This window comes from Mus caroli, chromosome 5 (genome assembly GCF_900094665.2).
Source record: "Mus caroli chromosome 5, CAROLI_EIJ_v1.1, whole genome shotgun sequence".
Taxonomy (NCBI): Eukaryota; Metazoa; Chordata; class Mammalia; order Rodentia; family Muridae; genus Mus; species Mus caroli.
In genome coordinates, this window is record NC_034574.1 from 77,330,293 (window position 1) to 77,351,848 (window position 21,556).

At 35.3% G+C, this 21,556-nt stretch overlaps 1 protein-coding gene across 3 annotated transcripts in view; it reads right to left on the bottom strand.

Moving 5' to 3' along the window:
• Positions 1 to 21,556, bottom strand: part of Epha5 (EPH receptor A5) — a 367,473-nt gene that overhangs the window by 18,277 nt on the left and 327,640 nt on the right. For all 3 annotated transcript variants that reach the window (XM_021161798.2, XM_029477706.1, XM_021161794.2), the window contains 3 exons: positions 13,953 to 14,014; positions 11,463 to 11,672; positions 7,810 to 7,959 (listed from right to left, as the gene is read on the bottom strand). In XM_021161798.2, the coding sequence (XP_021017457.1) occupies positions 7,810 to 7,959; positions 11,463 to 11,672; positions 13,953 to 14,014 (422 nt within the window). The remainder of the gene's footprint in view (positions 1 to 7,809; positions 7,960 to 11,462; positions 11,673 to 13,952; positions 14,015 to 21,556) is intronic.

Here is a 21,556-nt window from a genome sequence, read left to right on the forward strand (position 1 = left end):
GAAGTTTCAAAAGTCTCATGCCATTTCCAGTGTGATATTTGCCTCTGGTTTGTGGATCAATATGCGAGTTTTCAGTTGTTACTTCTGTCAATAAATAGCCATTGTGCTTTAGTTTGACCTCATCATAAACTCTAACCCTCTGGAACCCTAAGTGCAATTCAATTCAAAGTGGCTTTGGCCTTGGTGATTTATCAGAGCAACTGAAAACTCATTAATACAGAAGTTTCTACCAGAAAGTGGTTATTTTTATGTCAAGCCCAATCATAATGTTCCTGAAGGAATGTGGAAGATCAGGGACTTTTGGACAAGAAAAATGTTTGATTGTTGTAAGTGGAGAAAAGTGTGACTCCCTGATTGAATTTTGAAAGACATTAGTGCTTAGAAATTTGTGGAACATGGAGGCCTAATCTAGGAGTATGGGGTGGGGAGCAAATTAATAATAGGCTGGAGACCATTCTTGTGATCTATTCGCAAATAATCTGGGTAGTTTCTGCCCTCTTCCTTGGAACATGCCTGAGAGCAAGTCTAAATTTAAAGTAATGGACTAATTTCTTTGAAGTGCATTTCCTGAGAGCCAAACATTGACTTTGTCATGTGAAAGACAACATTAGTTATGCTAATGCAGGTCTACAATGAACATGAAGAAGTAGGGCAAAACAAAAACAAAAACAGACACAAAAACAGAAACAAAAACAAAATGTACAGTTTGAAAGGAAAATGAGCACCAGGATGTTTACTATTAAACTCAAAGCATGTGATGAAAGAGATTAGGGCATTAAGATTTAAATTGGAAAATATGGGAAGGTTCCATCAGGGCAAAATCCTGCAGAACTAAGCTTACAACCAGTGAAACCAAAGTGGCAAAAGGAATTTCTTGCTCCTAAAATGCACATATCTCAGAAGCTGACTGAAACACATGCAGATACTTACAGCCAACTTTTAAACTGAGGTCTGGGTCCATATGGAAGAGGTAAGGGAAAGACTGAAGTAGCTGAAGGAAGGGAGTGTAAATCCCATAGGAAGAACAACAATATCAACTGACCTGGATCCCTGAGATCTCCAAGAGACTAAGTCACCAACCAAAGAGCAAATTCGGGCTTGTCCAACGCCCCCAGGACACATCTAACAGAAGACTGCCTTATCGGACCTCAGTGGGAGAAGATGCTTCTAATCCTTCTAATGGTTTAGAGATGCCTCAGGGAAGAGGGATGCCAGGGAGGTAGGGAGATGAAAAGGAGAGGGGATTGGGGGGCACCTATGGGAAGGTGGACCAGAATGGGGGGCAGTATTTGGGATGTAAATAAATCAAATAATAAATTAATAAAAGAATACAAGTCAAAGCAACCATAAGTATGATTCAAGGGACCAGGATACACCACCAATTTGTAACCAAACATTGCATTTGTCCATGTAGTTCTGGTTTTGAGCCATGAAAGATACACAGGTAAAAGAATCTTGCTACTCAGAGAACTGTTGGTCCAGGCAACGTATACCAAGTTTGTCCCAACATGAAAGTTCTGAGAGGGCTAAAGACCTTAGAGGTCATTGCATAACCCTGCAAACATGAAGCCAAAATCTAATTGAAGACTCCAAGATGTTAGACATGACAGCGCCAGTAGATATCAGATGAATAAATCAGAACACAGAGAGTGGTAGTAGCCAGAGATTTATGTCACAGAAAGGTTTTCAAGCTATAGCCACTGAAATGATTACACATTGGATAGGCAGCTACAGTATTTGGAGTTTGTCCTGTTAGGTTTTGGTCTATTCCCTATGACCTCTCCCCCCTCCTGCCCCCCCCCCATCTCCCATTCTTTCCTCTTGGATGTTAACTTATGTTCCATGCCATTGTATTTTGGAAGAAAGTAATTTGGTTTCTCTCTCTCTTTCTCTGTTTTTGGTTGAATTTGAATTTTAAAGGGGGCTATATTACTGGGGGGGGGGTTCTTGTTTAATTTTTATTTGTAGATTGAGATGTAAGCTTTCAGCTGCCCCTCCAGCCAAATTATTTGGTGCTTGTTGCCATGCTGCCCAGGATTGATGAAGACCTAACCCTCTGTAAGTAGAAGCCCAATTAAATTATTTCTCCTGTAAGTTGCCTTGGTTGTGGTGTATTTTAGTAGTAGTAGAAAAGTAATTTAGTTATATGCCATCTTGTATTAAATATTGTTACTATAATTAGAATGCACTAAGACAACCAGTTATTCATTGTGATTTACAGCACCATTTATATACATATTTACATAAAATATCAATATCAGACATTGAAAACTGTATAGGATTGGTAGGAGATGTACACCCATTACAAAAGTAGATTGATGCATTTTAAAGCTCAATATTCTTGTGACCTTTTATGTACATTATAGACATCAAAAGCACTAATAAATCTATTGGATTAGCACTTGCAGAATTAAAAAGAAAATGTATGGAAAATAAACTGCCTAAGGAAAGAAAAAGTAAATCAGAGAAGTGAATGAAATACAGATTAGTATAATTACTGACAGAATTTTGAATATATCTGTTTAATAGAATATAACTACTCGTATATTCAGGAATACATCCAGAGAATGTCAATATGTTTAAATATAAAAGTATTACATCATGAAATATTAATTTTTTATTTTGTGTTATGGTAAATGTTGATATTTAAATTTTTTTCTAATAACAAATTAGATTCCACTAACTATAGGATACTATCAGTACTTCAGAAGTCATGTTCTCATGATTTTGAAAATCAACTCACTCATTCATGTGCATTTTCACTGTGACTCCTTTTGCTCTGTGATGCCATAAGCAATCCTGAATCAAAGGAAGATTATTGAATTCTGTTTTCCTATCACAGAGGGAGGTTCTGTGAGATTTAGAGTATGTTCTATGAATTTATAAGATTATACTTTATTGAAACAAAGGCCCTCTTTTGGAGTCAGATCATATCAGGAACGTAACTATTATATGATAGATAATATCAAGAATGTAGAGATTATATGATCTTATGATCTAAGTTCTAAAATTGTAGAATTATCTCTGAGGTTGTTTATTTTTATGTGATTTATTTCCCATCTGTCACTCTGTCTGTCTGTCTCTCTTTCTTTCTCTCTCTCTCCCTGTCAATGAAAGCCAGTGTTTATTGAGTTCAGTGTGTCTGCTTTGTTGTTATTTGTGCAAAATTGAAGCACAACACACTTAGTACAGTATCCATAAATGAAATGTCACTGATGACTAAAAACTAAACAAATAATACCCTACATTGTACCAAGGGGAACTTTTTAGAGAGATTTGTGACTAGATGATCATTTTTTAAGTTACATATAGTGGGGAAGATCTGGCCAATACTGAACTTCAGGTTTTCCTTCTTATATTATACTTGAAGATACAGCATGGGCGTTTCCTTCTATTATATTCTTGAACTATTCTTTAGAAAATTATACCAAAAAAGAACCTGAAGTGACTGAAATTGGGAACATAAACTAACATTGAATAAGAACTAATGATAAAGATAACAAAGATAGAGGCAGTGACAGAAACATTAAGTGATGCTACAGTACTGAATAAGCTATTAACCACAAAAAAATTACAAAACAACAAAAAATATATATAATGGTGGAGATTTACTATATGACATACAGGTAGACATAGTTCACAATGGGAAGAATGATGAATAGATAGTTTGTAAATTCTTCAACTTCCGGTCCCTTGCGTCTTTTTCCATACAACTCTATAGTCCACCAACTAAAGCACTATTATGGATTTATCTGTCAAATTGCTGAGTTGACCAGTGGCTTTTAGCACAGAGGTTGCCAGTTAATGTGCATTGAAGTTTGTTCTTAGACTTAGGGTATTTGATAATGTCATTGGTTTCTATTGGCATGAAAACAAAGACTGACCAAAGATTCTTTGTGGGGAAAGGAACTATTTCAGCTTAAGGTCTGTAATCCATTCCTGAGGGAAGTAAGGGCAGGAAATCAAGGCAGGAGCCTGGAGGTAGGGACTGAAGCAGTGGCCTTGGAGGAATGTTGTGTACTGGTTTACTTCTCACATAACCTTTAGCTTGCTTTCTTTACATTCCAGGACTACTTACCTAGGGCTGCTACAATAGGCCGGGTCCTCCCACATCAAATATCAATTAAAAAATATTCCTCAATGCTGACTGAAGGCCAGTCTTACCAGGACATTTCTTTTTAAATTGTTCCCTGCCCCTCAGATGACTCTAGCTTGGGTCACATTGATCAAAACTTAGACAACTCAACAAATTAGAAAGGCTCTGGGTAGCCTACTAAGTCTCTAACTGGAAAGTGAGAGACTTGTGGAGAAAAGTAAGACTTATACCAGTATAGACTTCTTGTCTCTGGAGTATGGGCAATCTTAGAAAATATACATAGAAGCACACAGAAAAATTCACCTACAATTAGAGTCATAGTTTAATCTATGACTTCACCTATTATAATTTTAACTCTAACTTATATAATGCCAAAATCTGATATGTATGGACTGAAGGAGTCATTACAATTAAGAAAGACTAACTCAGAACTCAAAATATCTCAGGTATGGTAGAAACTAACACTGAAGGCTGGCAAAAAAGGGAATCATATTTCTATAGCATGATATAGAATCTAAACATTGTACAGATGTCATTTGAGGGCTTTGTGACAGCACAGAAAAAAAAATGAGCCTTGGCACAAATTAAAAGCAAAACTTACAATGGGTGCAAAGATGATATAAGAATCTGGTATTTACATGAAAAAAAACTGTAGAAAACAAGTCTTGGTCTAGCCATCTTCAATCTAGATTCATGACTACTTATTGAAATGAATATCTCACACACACAAAGAGAAGAAGTACATAATAATTCAGTTGCTATAAATCAGAGCAATTGTGGTAAATCATAGATTTTAAAAAGTATGAAAAAAGATTGATATGTCTACTGTAAACTTTATTTTGTGACATTAAGAAAATCTCTGAGCTTCTCTAGGCCCCAGCTTTCCATTATAAAGGAGAAATAATAATAACATCTCTGAAATTTGTTAAGTATACATATACAATTATAATTTCAAAGTATTTATTTATATAAATTTCATTTATAGACAAATACATATCACAGGAATCACATGACATTTTTGATGTAGTTCCATTCCTTAAAGCCCAAGATTTTTATTAGATATTTCTTTACTTACATTTCAAATGTTATCCCCTTTCCCTTCTGAAAACCCCCTATCCACTCCCCACTGCCCCTGTTCACCAACCCACCCACTCCCATTTCCTGGCACTGGCATTCCCCTATACTAGGGCATAGAACCTTCACAGGACCAAGGGGCTCTTTTCCCATTAATAACTGACTAGGCCATCCTGTGCTACATATGCAGCTGGAACCATAACACCCACCATGTGTGTTTCTTTGGTTGGTGGTTTAGTTCCAGGGAGCTCTGGGGGTACTGGTTAGTTCATATTGTTGTTCCTCCTATGAGGCTGCATAAAGTTCAAGTTTGAAGACAATAGAGACTTCCCCACTAGTTGCAGAGAAGTATACGTCAGTACTCATTTTCTCAAGCCAAGTTACAAAATAAACTATAATAGGTGTAGCTGACTCCAGAGAGGTGATAGAACTCATCATATGCTGATGATATGGGAGAAAAATGCTAAGATGTAAATCTAAGGAAAGCTGAGGTGTTTCTCTGGCTATGCACTAAAGGAAAATTGAAGAATATAGACGTGGCATCACAGCTTGGGTTAATCATTCCAACTTTGGAGCAATAGAATGCCTGCAGCAAGAACTGTAGGCATGGTGAAGCAAGGGTTTATGAGGAGGAAAATGAGCAGCAAGAGATAGTAGCTTTAAGAAGTGAGCTAGAGGGCTGGAGAGATGGCTCAGTGGTTAACTGCACTAACTGCTCTGCCAGAGGTCCTGAGTTCAATTCCCAGCAACCACATGGTGACTCAGAAACCATCTGTAATGGGATCTGAAACACTCTCCTAGTGTGTGTCTGAAGAAAGCTGTTGTGTACCCATATAAATAAAAATAAACAAATCTTAAACACAAAAGAAAAAAGAAGTGAGTTAGACTCCATTGTCCTCTCTGGCTTTCCAGAAAACTCTTACAAGTGCCTGTGTAGAGAACAGACACATTACCTTAAATTACAAGTATTAATGTGAATTGATATCCAAGTGTTTTCCCATAACAGCTGCTAACAACTTATCATTAAAAAAAAATCACAGGGCCCCCAATGCAGGAGCTAGAGAAAGTAGCCAAGGAGCTAAAGGGACCTGCAACCCTATAGGTGGAACAATAAGATGAACTAACCAGTACCCCCCAGAGCTCGTGTCTCTAGCTGCATATGTATCAGAAGATGGCCTAGCTGGCCATCAGTGGAAAGAGAGGCCCATTGGTCATGCAAACTTTATATGCCTCAGTACGGGGGAATGCCAGGGCCAAGAAGTGGGAGTGGGTGGCTAGGGGAGTTGGGGGGGAGGGTATGGGGAACTTTTGGGATAGCATTGGAAATGTAAATGAGGAAAATACCTAAAAAAATTTTTAAAAAATAGATGACATAAAAAAATCAAATATGTCTCAAGTTTTCTGCTTCTCTTCTTAGACAAATCCTGATTAATCCACGTACAGATTTATATAAATGAAAAGGAACAACTATTTGCAAAACTTGGGTTGCCATGGCCCACAGTTGGGGCAAGTAGCTTGAAATGAACCTGAGATGTAGTTTTGGCTGGACTTCAAACATCAGTGACGTTTGATCAGTGTTAATTGCTTGTCTGGGATTGTTGTTGGAAAAAAAAAAAAAAAAAAAAAGAACTGCAAACTGGTAGTATCTGCCTAGGAACCCGTGACAGTACACACAGGAAAGGAGATACTATAGGGTTACGATACAAAAAATAATTGGAGAATAAAAACAATGTTTCCAATAAGGATGCTGTTAAGATTGTTTAATATACATGATTCACAAAGAAATAATGAACTATTAGTTGACAAATGGTTAATAAAACACTATAAAGCAGTTGTTCTTAACCTCCCAAATGATGTGATCCTTTACTATAGGTACACGTGATTTGATGACTCCCCCAACCAGGAAATACTGTCACTGCTACTTTATAAGTGAAATTTTTCTACTCTCATGCATCATAATGGAAATATTTGATATACAATAAATCCGATATGGGAGCTTGTGAAAGAGTCATTTGGCCCCCAAAGGGGTTGTGACTCATAGGTTGAGAATCATTGCTCTAAGGCATCAATACAAGATATAAGCTTTTATAATTATTAACAGAAAGAAAAATATCAAATTTCAATATGATCCAGAATTCAAAAGGATGAATTGAATATTAGTGATGGAAAATGATCAAAGCAGACTCTAACTCTTTAACAGTGTCTTTCATGTCAGCCTTATATACTTCTAAACTTTGTATTTTTAGTGTAAGAAGGATATTTGCATTTCTGCCTATTAAAAACACAATATAACTCATCTTATATTTCAAACATTAGCCATCCAGCATTCATTGGTAGATGGTTTGCTGCTCCTTCATCATCTTTAGAAATGATACTGGCATGAACTCAGTGGAGCAACACTACAATACTGCTAAACCTTGGCAGGGGATTTGAGGTTGGTTTGTTTTGTTTTTTCTAACTGTAATTTACTTTCTTTTACCTCAACTCAATTTTAGCTCTTGCATAAAAAATATTTCCATGGCAAGAAATGCATCACGTGGTAAACAGTGTATTTTATATTTTTCAAGTAGCTATCAGTTCCACAATTAAAATACTATAAGAGTTACAACTTGAAGAAGAAAGAGTATCTCTTTACTTACATCCTGATTGGTCATCTCCCAGTAGGGTCTCTCTCCATAAGATACAACTTCCCACATTACAATGCCATAGCTCCAGACATCACTGGCAGAGGTGAACTTTCGAAAAGCTATTGCCTCCGGGGCAGTCCATCTGATTGGAATTTTGCCTCCCTAAAATTAAAACACACACACATATATGCATATCAATGTAAATATACATATAGTTATTACACACACATATATATATACATCAATATTAATACATATATATTTCTATTCTTGCATACATCAAGGGTATTCGGTGATATTGCGGCTTCTTTGAGAAGATCTAGAAAGAGATGTAACATTTTTAAGTGAATCTGTTTGACAGCAGGCAGTCTCTTTTCCCATCTCCCATCCCATGAGCACGTGTAGACTAACAACTAATTGGCTGTCGGGAAGGTTTCTGCTGTAAATTCTGTTTGACGCTTGGAAGGCATACAGGATCTACATCTCAATTATAGTGCTCAGGATGGCAGCGCTGAGTCGGGGCGGGGGCACTCAAGCACATCAATGAGGCAGATGCTGAGACTGGCAAAGTAAAGGACCCTGAATAAAAGTACAGGATTCTGCATGGCTTTTATTAAACTGCAGAATTATAAGTGGAATATCTCAGTTATTAAATAAACCCTGAGATATTTTGCAGTTTGTAAGACAAGCAGGGAAATTCTCCATACCAAACACTGAAAGATATCCATCCCTCGTCATTGTTTTATTTCTGTAAGACTTGACTTTTTTTCTCCTCTTAACTTAATGGCATACTTTTGTTTTTGTACAGTTGGAATGTTGAACCTAAGAAATGCTACTGTTTAATCGGACTAATCAAAAGAGTATTGAGCTAAGGGTATTCAGAAAAAAAAATCACATTTTAAAGTCATTTTTCTGTCTACTTGCTGAGACACATTGAGAGAAATTCCATTACAAAACCAAACCTTTCAAGATTTTTGAGAAACAAGTTTAAAGTCATGATTGACATTTTGGAAGAAATAAAACTTAGACTTAATATGTTTGTACACACACACACACACACGTCTGGAATATTTTTTGGCGATTGTTTTGACTAGTAAGTATATATGAGACAGTGCATCACACAAACATACATGACATGCTTATTTTAATTTGTTTCATTTCATTTGTCTGTTTTTTATTTAACTTTTAATTTTTTTATGTTTTTTTAAATTTTTAATTATGTATATGTATATGTGTATCGGGGGATACCTATGAATGAAGGTACTGTAGAGGGTCCTAGATCTGACAGTGCTTGAGTACCAGGTGGTATAAGTTGCTCGATGTGCATGCTAGGAACCTAACTCATGTTTAACATATGTTGTTTACTAGGGAATTATGTGCTCTTAAGAGCTGCCATCACTTCCAGTTGCTGACTAAATTTGTATTTCCTTTTTTTTTGAAATAGAATCTTGCTTTGTAGCCTAGTCTGGCCTTGAACTTATGGCTCCCAGCCATCTTCGTGCCTCAGTATACTGAGAGTTAGGAGTGGTAGAAAATCATTACATTTTGCATGTTATGATTAAATTATCTCTTTCATGTTTTAGTTTATTGATCATGCTGAACTTCATCCCTAAATAGTTCCTCTTTTCGTTGGAACAATATGTGTGTATCACTAACTTTTGAGAGTCACAAACCTGACTCTTTCTCACTACGTGTATTCTCTAGAACTGCTGCCACACTACATTTGTAGAAGGAAACCTTGAATGTATCAGGGTCTCTGGTTATACTTCAAGTGCTGATACATAACACAGTGGGAAAATCTACTTTTAATTTAACTAAGACACCCACCCATCAAAACAGCAATAGACTTTCCATAACCTCAATCTTGCACGGGCCAACGTTATTAAGTGCAACTCTAAACACAGGAGAGTTCTTAATTGAGTTTTCATTTAATGAAAATAATGGTAGTAATAGGTGTAGAAGAGACGAAACTTCTCATCAATTAATTCATTGATTAAATGAAATGACCTTTGGAAGTCTTTGTTTGCTTAAACAAATTACTCTTGCTTTTTCCTCATGTTACAAATCCTCAAAAATCCATGTGCCACAAGTCAAAGTTGGCAAAATGAAACAAGCTCACTGTATAATCTATTAAAGATCTTCTTATTGGACACCAATTTTTACAGTATAATTTTATAAGGAGATACATAATGCACAGATTATATATTAAGAATTAGCAATGATGAATCTATCATTCTTTATTGAAACAAAGTTAGTCCACCTGTGTAATGTAAGGATATAAAATGCTCAGATGTTGAGGATATCCAAGGTGATAAAATTGAATTTATTTGGATTTCTTAAACACACAATAAAAGGTTCAACTTGAAAATGTAAAGCAAATAGTCTGTCCACAAATTCTTTTTATAAAAATAGTCAGGGATTTCCTCGCCTAATTTTTGTAACATTATTTAGGGGAAAAATTTGTTTGGTATAAGCTGTATATTTATTATAGCTATTATGCTGTGAGTAGTTACCAATACACCATAGATGTAGGCTTAATAGTTATTGTATGTTGTAAATCAAGCAAGGAGACATTTCAATAGCTTCAGAAATTCAAAATTTTAAAAGAGATGAAAGTTGTCTTTCCAACAACATAAACTCAAGATGAAGAATAAAATACTTTTAAAATTATGTCACAGTTGAAGACACCATAGTAGAGATATTTTAAAATTTCCAGTAGTACTATCTATATATGTTTATATGTGCATATACCCATACCATTTCTTCATAAATTTATCAAGTAAATATATATGTGTGTATATATATGTACATATATATATATATATCATATAAGAAATTCTGTATTTAACTTGCACTTTATTTTAAATAATTTATAACACTCTCTCTCTCTCTCTCTCTCTCTCTCTCTCTCACACACACACACACACACACACACACACACACACACTGCATCTTTTTGAATTTACAATTTCTGTTAGAATTATCGTTATTTGCCTCTGTCCCCAGTAGGAATTTTTTGCTGCAATAAAACACCAAAGTAACTTGGGAAGAGAATGGTATATTTGGTTTATGCTTACACATCACTGTTAATCAATTGATGTCAGAACAGGTACTCAAACTGGGCAGGATCCTGAAGGCAGGAGCTGATGCAGAGGACATAGAGGAGTTCTGCTTACTGACTTGTTTCCTGTGGCTACTCACCTTGCTTTTTATAGAATCCAGAATCATCATTCCAGAGATGACACCACATATAATGGGCTGGGCCCTTCCCCAAGAATTACTACTAAAAAAAAAAGAAGCCCCACAGATTTGCTTACAGCCCAATCTTATGGAGGCATTTTCTTATTTGAGGCTCCCTCCTCTCCAGTTACACTAGCTTGAGTCATGTTGACATAATAATATTATGTTAGCCATAATAATAATCTTAGAAAAATTAAATAACTGAGATTTGGACAGTAAATATTTTCATTTATAAGTTTAATATTTGAATTTGCTTGTACTAAAAGACTGTAGAATTGGATTTTCTAGTCTCTCTTTTCTCTCATGTTTTCTCTGTCTGCTCTGGGCCTTTTTGGAGGAATGCCTTTTTGCTACTTCTTTTAACATCTTTAAAAATTAAATGACTCTAGTGTAGTGTGTGAGAAATGCATTCTGTTAGATCTTACCCTTGTGGTGTAGGCTGCCTCAGGATCATCTTCCAGTACCCTGGAAAGTCCAAAGTCAGACACCTTGCACACAAGGTTACTGTTGATTAAGATGTTTCTAGCAGCAAGGTCCCTATGCACGTAGCCCATGTCAGAAAGGTACTTCATTCCTGCAGCGATGCCTCTCAGCATGCCAACAAGCTGAATCACAGTGAACTGCCCATCGTTTTTCTGCAAAAAAACAGTATAACGTTAGGTTAGCAGTACAATTCACAGAAGGAAAATTTGGAAAAAAGCTGTCTTTCAACCTTCAAATTAATGTTAACACATTTCAAGATGCAAATGTGATTTATACTCAAGGAAAATGAAAAATATTAGAAACCACAAACTTAACTGATTATGGTGATCTGGTCTAATGAAGCAAAAACTTTGAAAGCCCTTCAAAACTTCATTCAGAACACACACACACACACACACACAGAGAGAGAGAGAGAGAGAGAGAGAGAGACAGACAGACAGACAGACAGACAGACAGACAGACTGCAAATAGAGGCATTTCAGAAAAAGGGTTTTAGTTGGAGAAAAAAGAGGAGAAAATAGTGTAATAGAATAGGTAAAAGACTCAAATTCATTATATACATATAGAAAACCATCAAATAATAAAAGTAAAAAAAAATAAATGTGTAATTATGCTCTGAACATAGCTGGAGACCAAAATCTACAGGAATTATACAACTATGTTCAAATATGTTGAGGATATAATTTCCTTTATCAAAACATATATTCAAGGCAAAAACTTTAGTACTATACTTCCCATAAGGATTTGTATGTATGGCAAAATTGCTTCAGAGAGAAAAAAAGCAAATAGCCTTAAACTAGCCTAGCATGTTAATGGCAGTGTCCTTGTTTCATAGGTAATATTCAGAGTTGGATGATGGGATATTCATTAAAAATTGTTTATGATCATGCTATCTTTTATAAGAATTTCCTATGTACTCCCTAATTATTAATTACCATAATCTATAAATGCGTATAAAGGCAATATTAAGAAGACACATGAAAATGATACATTAATTACATATTCTATTCAAGAGTCAAACATTGTGAGTTTGATTTGGTAGTATCTCTGAGGGCATGTGAGTCTATAACAGTAATAATACTTGAACACTGAAACTGTATGTACTTTTGATTTCTCCTCTACCAATAAGAACCAACACCCACTACATTGACATAATAAATTTCCAGACTATAGGTTACTCAGCTATAATAATGTTACATTACTTTACACAGGCTATATACAAATAAAGTGATGTGATATCAATATTTAAAACCAGGAGGCTTGCATATAACTGGTTTATTCCTGAAGCCCAGAATGCATGATTATATTAGCTATAATCTCAGGCTGACTACTTCTCTGATTCTGCTGATCCTTATAGGCATCACAATGCTTTACAGACTCCATTTTGATATCTCCAAGCAATGATCTGTGTGAAAAATTTAGATATGTTTTATTAATGTCCACTACCATGGACATAGAAGAGTAGAGTGTATCTATAGCACCCACTCCAGGACAAGGCACATAATGAAAGACTGGCAGAAAGAATGGAAGAGATGAGGGATGAGAAAGAGTGCTATGAAAGGCTGTCTTTTGGTCATGACTTGTACACAGCATTAATTAACTCACTGCAGCTGTGGTCATATGCACAAAATCTGAACAACATGGCATTATTCAATATTCAATCAAGTATGGGGAGGGTATCAACAAAGCCTATTCCCTCTTTGAGATTATTAGCTGCATCTTAGCTAAAACAGAATCTTGTTTTAAAATGTGGTAACCACTGGCAAGTTGTACATGCTTTAGCAAGTGACTTGACTTTTCTGCTTATTTAAGCTACACCAATTATACATACTAATATAGTAATCGCGCGCGCGTACATGCGCACATGCACACACACACACACACACACATATGACATACACACATGAAAATCTATTAAAATCAGAACATGCTGGTATGAAGAAAATGATCAGTGGGAGTGAAACATGGGTATGAAAAAGTGTGGGAATGAATAAAATCAAAACTTTCATATACATGTATGAAACTATCAGAAAATAAATCAAAATATTTCAAAATTTTGAGTATTTGTATGACTTTTATTTACTGTTTCCATTTTCTTGTTTCTCTGTTTCCTCTCTTCATTTTCTTTCTTTTTTTTAAAACCTCCTTTTCCCTATTCTTTTCTCTACTTATCTCTACTTTCATTTAGTTTAAAATAATCATATACTTAAATAAAATTCCGGAGTATATAATTAGATTTGTACAAGTTTTCTGAAAAATAAAAAATAAAAAAAGCATACCATACAAATGTCCTTTATTTGTGGCATATAATGGTGTTGCCAAATTTTTTTGAATCTATTTAAAATTTTACCATTATAGCTGCTCAATTTTAATTTCTATTCATGAAGAAAATAAATATGGAAAGAAGTAGCTAAACGAAGGCCAACCCTTACCTTTAAAAACGTGTCTAGGGAGCCGTTCTCCATGTACTCTGTCACTATCATCACAGGTTTGCCTGGAAAGAAACACAGTGGAGCTAAGTGTGGTGAGAATGGGCACACTCTTGGTTAAATATTTACATATTTTTATTTCCATAAAATATGATTTGATTGTGTTTTTCCCACACCTCCTTTCAATAGCTCCTAGATCCTCCCTATACTCACAGCCTTATGTTCTTTCTCTCTTTCAGAAAACAACATGCCAGGCAGTGGTGGCCTTTAATCCTAGCACTTGGGAGACGGAGGCAGGAAGTTCAAGGCCAGCCTGGTCTATAGAATGAGTTCCAGGACAGCTAGGTCTACACAGAGAAATCAATACTTTCTCACAAATCAAAACTTGAAAACAAAACAAAACAAAAAAAATCCAAAAACAAAAACAAAAACCCACCACCACACTAAACATTAACAACAGAATTCCACAAAAATACTGTTTACAAGATATAAACCAGATAATTTAGCAGTCTCTAAATGCTTGTGTGCAGAGATAATCACATACATTCATTTTACCACTGTTGTTATAGTTAGTTGCATATATATACATATATATATATGTACACACACACACACACATATATATAGTTAGTTGCATATATATATATATATATATATATATATACACACACACACATACACACACACACACACAGACACATACAAACGTGTGTGTGTATGTGTGTATGTGTGTGTGTGTGTGTGTGTGTGTGTGTGTGTGTGTGTGTGTGTGTGTGAACTTGTATGTGAGAGTGCATGGTTTCATGTGTGTGGTCCAGAATTAAAGAGAATATATATGTAACATGGCTACAATGCTTTCTCTTATTCACCTAAGGCAAGGATGCCCTAGTTTGGCTTCTGTTGCTGTGATAAAGGCTTGACCAGAAGCAACTTGGGAAAGAGTTCATTTGGCTTTGTACATCTTGATCATAGTTCAACATAGAGAGAATTCATGTCAAGAACTCACTCAGGATAAGAGGCAGACTCTATTGAGGAAAGGTGTTTAATGGCTTGCTCCCAGGCTATGTAGAGGCTTGCTTATGTAGATAACTGTAGAGGACTGACACCTTTAACAGTTTGCTCTTTCACATCCATCAACAAGAAAATATATATATATACAGATATGCCTATACACTAATTTGATTGTGACGTTTCCTCAGTCTAAATTTTCTTCTCTCCAAATAACTAGTCTTTACGTCAGGGTGAGAAAGAACTAAGTAGTACAAGAGTATTTCATTGAACCTGTAGCTTTATGTGAATGGGTTAGACTGATTGTCAAGGACGTCCTAGGATCTAAGTATTTCTACCCCCCCCCCAACACTGGGTTTACAAGAAGCCATTGCTGTCATTTTTATGCAGATGCTGGGAATTTGAATTCATGTATTTATTCTTATATATCACACACTTGTACTCACACAGGCATCTCCTCAGCTCCAAGACATGATTTTTTTAATGTGATGATGGTTTACTCTATGGTAGTATTGAATCAAGGAGAAAAGAGCATGAAGAGGTAGAATTACATTGAAGAAAAGTACATACATTTGCCAAAATCAATACTGATTCATATGTAAAAAGTTTAAGTGTTAATTCTACTTCAATTGTGATAATTGTACAATATAGCAATAATACCCTCCATAGTACCTAGAATATGCTTTTCTTTCCAACAATCCTAAATATGATCTAGTATAAATGTCCAATTTATGATCCATTCAATATAAACTCAGGAAATGTATTTGACCTTTACACCTTTTTCTAAGACTCCTTTCCTTTTTTTCTCCACTACCCATATCATGTTTATCAAGCCACTTTTCTCAATAGCCTGATATCCTGATCAAATTCTCTCAGGTATGTGAAGATTGTTTTAGAAATGATCACTGTTGATTGAATAGACTCATCCCCTTTATACCTGGTTTACAAAAGTAAACAGGGGTTTCTCCACACTGACTCTGAAAACAACCCGGTAATCTATTAGCTTTTGTTGAGTAGAATGTTTAAATTTAGGTCTCAAGTATAGTCTCAGCTTAAAGAATTTCCAGAAAACAAAAACGTTTTGGGTTTGTCAATCAGAGTATTTCAGAGACTGGTGCATAGCCATAATCCTGGAGATCCACTCTCAGTGTGGGCTGTTCCCAAAGAAACAGACACAAATGAGGAAAGGGACTTTCTGAAAAAGGCTTAGATGTACATTGATATTGCTTAGGGCATCAGAACTCTAGATCTGATACTACCAGCTCCTTCTCCCCAATTAATGCTCAGGCATCTGGGGCAGAACTCATCTCTTGTTCTGAGACCTCTGATTGAAAGATCGTTGTGCTACCAACTGTGAAGAGCTTTCAGTTTAAAAGTAGTACATCATGGACCTCCTCAGGAGCCAAAAGCACATGAGTTAATTTTGTTTAAATATGCTGGTGATTTTATCTGACAATCTGGAGAAAACTATTAACATACTCAATACAATATAAGCTTGAAAAAGTCAATCATCTTCTATGCCTGTCTTTCTTTTCAGTTGTTACAATGATGTTAATCATGATATCTATCTCAGAAATGTGAGTTTCTCTCAAGTCTCACTTCATCCAAGAACTTGGTGTAATTTTCACAGTTTAGAAATTTGATATATGATTTAGTTGGTTTTTATTTTGTAAATTTGATAAACATTTTATCTCTGAGATAATATTCTTGTTAGATGCAGGTGGCCTCCCATAATAAATTCTATTTTTTCATCACAGAATTTTGAAGTCTTTTTTTTTTACTTACATAATATGCCTATATAAAAATGAGAATAAAAAATAAGAAAACTCTTTCTGTTTGATGAGACATAACGAAAACATTGCTATCACATTTGAAGTTCCATAATAATCTCAATTTTAATACACAACATTTTACTTTACAATGAAATTACTTTCAGTAAAAATAAACATTAATTTAAACTATCTTGAATTTAGAAGCAATCTCTGACAACAAAATTACTAACGTTTACATCCATTATTTATATTTTACACATTGTATTAATAGAAGGGAGTTTACAAAACTACAAACAGCACTATTGTTGACAATATTCTCAAGATGAGTCTTTTACTTTGGAACTGATGAGTTCAGGGCAGAGTTTGCATACTTAAACACAGCAGACTCTACAAAAGTGCAAAGTTAGCTATAGAAAATCTGACAAAATAATATAGAAGAAAAGAATTCTTCATTTTTAATCATTTAGAATGCACTGTTTAGAATCATAAGTTGGACAGTTTAATTTCTCACTCAGATGATTACATTCTTATGAAGTACATTAAAGGCAATTTTCTTTTAATGAAGTGTTATGGTGTATTATAAAGGCAGGAAATTTTTTTCTTCCTCTTTAAAGCTTAATAATTCATTTCCTTTAAAAACTATACATGATATATTTCCAGAAGGTGTAATAAGAGGGGGCTAACATTCAAGACGGGCTTCGTGATATGCCCAGGTAGATCATAAAAAGAATTAAAATTGAAAAATGGATAAAACCTTGTTTTGTATGCTTACATCATAAAATATGAGGAGGAAAGGACTATTGTTTTAAAATTAGATTCCTAAGTAATAATATTCAGAAATTATGAAACAAAAATTGATGCTGGTTATGATGTGGGGAAACTTTATCCACTGCTAGTAGAAATATAAACTGATAAAGCAACTATGGAAATCAGGATGGTATTTCTTCAAGAAACTAGTTATTGAATAACTAAATTAAAGAGTTCTACTATTCAATTTGAAGGGCTCCTAGTCATAAACACTTTCATATATGTTTATTGCTGTACCATTCATAATAGGAAAGAGAGACAGTCTAGATGTCAATTAAGAGATTGGTGGATAAATAACACATAGCATCAACAGTGATATTTCTTGCAACAAAAATGAAATGTAGCATTTGCAGAAAATATGGGTGGAAATATAAATAATTATTAAATGAACCAAAAACATGCCAGACTCAGAAATAGAAATCTATATGATTTCCTCTTCTGGGAGCTAGATTTACAATAGTGTGTGTGTGTGTGTGTGTGTGTGTGTGTGCGCGCGCACGCACGCATGTATGTGTGCATGTATGTGTGTGTAGACATAGGACAGATAGAAGAAAAGTGACCATGAAATGGGATGATTAGAAAGGGTACTGGGAGAGGTGAAGAGGTGATTGATCATAAATGAGAGAGCAGGAATGTGAAAGAAAAGACAATGGAATATCTGTGACAAGATGACAGAAAAGGGGGCCAGTGAAGGAAAGGGGAGCCAGTCAGCAAGAGGAGGGGGCCAGTCAGCAAGAGGAGGAAAGCTGGTGAGAGAATCAGGTGAAGACAATAAATAAATATTTTCACTGGTCATGTCTGCATAACATGAAGAACTGTTAATAAATGTTTGTAGCTTCTGTTCCTAAATCAGAAGTACTTCTAATTTTAAATTTATTTAATGATAGTGGTGGTTCTTAAAAGAAGTCAGGCAGATATTAAAATGAGGAGGAAAAAAAAAAAAAAACCTTTGTTTGGGGCTCTCCAGGTCTTATTCTGATTCCTCAGAGTAAATTTTGGATTTTTATATTAATGAATCTATTTTCTTTCAAGAATTGAACATTCCTATGCTCCTCCAGGTCTGACTGACAAACTGTATAGGCACTAACATCAGTGCTGTTTCTGACTTTATTCCAGTGAATAAATCTTGCTATATAGGATGTGTCCCTTATATTTGAGATCAGTGTTTACCGCGATGAATTTGAATTCTTTTTTTTTAATATTTTTTATTAGGTATTTTCCTCAATTACATTTCCAATGCTATCCCAAAAGTCCCCCATACCCTCCCCCTACTCCCCTACCCACCCATTCCCACATTTTGGCCCTGGCGTTCCCCTGTACTGGGACATATAAAGTTTGCATGTCCAATGGGCCTCTCTTTCCAGTGATGGCAGACTAGGCCATCTTTTGATACATATGCAGCTAGAGTCAAGAGCTCTGGGGTACTGGTTAGTTCATAAAGTTGTTGCACCTACAGGGTTGCAGATCTCTTTAACTCCTTGGATACTTTCTCTAGCTCCTCCCTTGGGGGCCCTGTGATCCATCCAATAGCTGACTGTGAGCATCCACTTATGTGTTTGCTAGGCCCCAGCCTAGGATCTGAGACAAAAGGGTGGACCATCTAGAGACTGCCATATCCAGGGATCCATCCCATAATCAGCCTCCAAACAATGGCACCATTGCATACACTAGGAAGAGTTTGCTGAAAGGACAATGAAGTTGAATTCTTACCAAAGGAAATATGTGGGAACTTAGTCAAACCTTAGCTCATTATCACACAGTGTATTAGAATTTCTATAAATTGTATCTAATGCAGAGCTAAAAGGGTGTGCACTTGCTAAAGGTAATTGCTGATGAAACTAGGAGTCCTAATTTTCTGGAATCATCCCAAGTTTCCAGAAATCTTCCTCAGTTAGGCTATTTCCTTTAAATCCACCTAACCCATCCCTTCCTTACAGAAATTACCCAGAGGATTTTGCAATTACAAACAGTTACAAGAATTGAATTCCTTTGGACTTGTATGGATCACAGACTGTTTTAACTCACAATCATGAATAGACATCTTAATGATGAAAGAAAAACACTGTTCTATATCTGCTCTTACCTTATTTATCCCATAACCTTATATTGGTGGTACTTTGTGCTATATTTTCTTAAAGTAAATTCAATTTCTTCTCTCCTTGTTATTTACTTTTTCTGCCTACCTTTGTGTGCTTTAGACTTGCTAGTAATGGTTACAAATTAGAGGTACGTAATGGACACAATCATCCCTTAGCATTTGTTGAGAATTGTTCCAAGACACCCATATAACCAAGTCTGCAGTTGCTTAAGTCCCTTGTAGAAAACCACATGGTATTTACAAATAGATTTTGAATTTAATATTTTCTAGATTGCTTACCATAGATAATATAGTGTAAATGCTACGGGAAGAGTTTCATTTTTAAAGGATTGATTGTAAGGGAAATGCCTGTACTTGTTTAAAAGAGAAGCACCTTTGTTCCCCTAAGCAATTTCCATCTGCACCAGGTTGAAATCTTGGATATAAAACCTGCAGGAGGCCAACCTTGTTTACAACTGTTGAGCCATGGTCTAGAGAGCAGAAATGGGACCATGCCTTAGAAAAAAAGTGTCTCATTTTGTGCAAATTTGTATCTTAAATTTCACCTCCAGTTGCCCAAACTTAGAAGAGAGAAATTGTATTGTAAAATATGTCTATAATCAGAAAGGCAACTAACAATGAAAAATACACATTTAGGAAAAAAAAGAAAGTGATTCTTTTCAAACGAGACAGGTGGCTCATCTAAGTGATTTTTTTCAACCACTATTATCTAATTTTAAAAGTCAGATTAATTAGGTATGATAGTGTAGGTTGAAATGTCAAAAGCAAAAATGTAATTTGCATTGTATGAGAGAAACACAAAATGAATTTCTAATTTCAATGATGATGGAAAAGCAATTAAAATGGATGTTTGCAAACAAGTACAAGATTCTTCTGTTGATAAGGATAAGACTCTTCAGGTTCCATTCGATTATTTTTTTATGGTTGAGTCATTTTAATGCTAATTACATTTATTTTGGCTTATGTTTTGTCTCAGATGCTATCCAGCAAAAAATGACATGGTAATAATTACCATGGCTTTCTCTAGCCATTGTAAATTCAATAAAAGTGTATAAATCATTTTTCATTATCCAGCTGGGAAGAAGAGAAATGGTGTAGATCTGCCAATAATTTTGAAAGCATATTATCAAAAAATCCATATGAGAAGAGCTCGTACAGCATATCCAGACAGGACGTTAATCACAAAGGATACTCTCTATTGCTTTGCGTTATTTCCTGGACACCTACCCCAGGCGATCTATGCAAAAGAGGCAGATGATTTGTGGAATTTGCTTTTATTATTGATGCCCATGAGCTAGCTATTATTTATTAATTTATTAAATGCTTAGTTCTGTGAGCAATTGTTGATAAAGCTTTGTAATCATGACATGACAATCAGTTCTTCTGAGACCAAGTAAGGTTCAGAAAGGTTGTTACTAAAGCTAATGAGAGAAAGCATTTTAGAAAGTTGAGCTGGAGATATAAGGAATGTTCTCTTGCTTTTCAAACTATGGTTTTATATTTCTCAATAACATATTTCTAGAGCAAACTTATGCTCTAATGTATGTTATTTTTTTGTGTGCTAATATAGACTTGTTAATCATGACTATTTCAAACAAACTACGTAAACATTGACTCCATTTCCAGAGGAATTCAATTTCTCTTATTCTTCTTTTATGTTTCTTTCACTGTCTCTCTTTGTCTCTGAGTCTGTTCCTGTGTATCGGTCTATCTGTCTGTACCTCTCTCCATCCATCCATATCCCACCATTCACCACACACACACACACACACACACAGACACACACACTCACACTGCAGTCACTCTATTACAATGTGAGTTTACATTTCACTTGTAAGATGGATCACAGGGCCCCCAATGGAGGAGCTAGAGAAAGTACCCAAGGAGCTAAAGGGGTCTGCAACCCTATAGGTGGAACAACA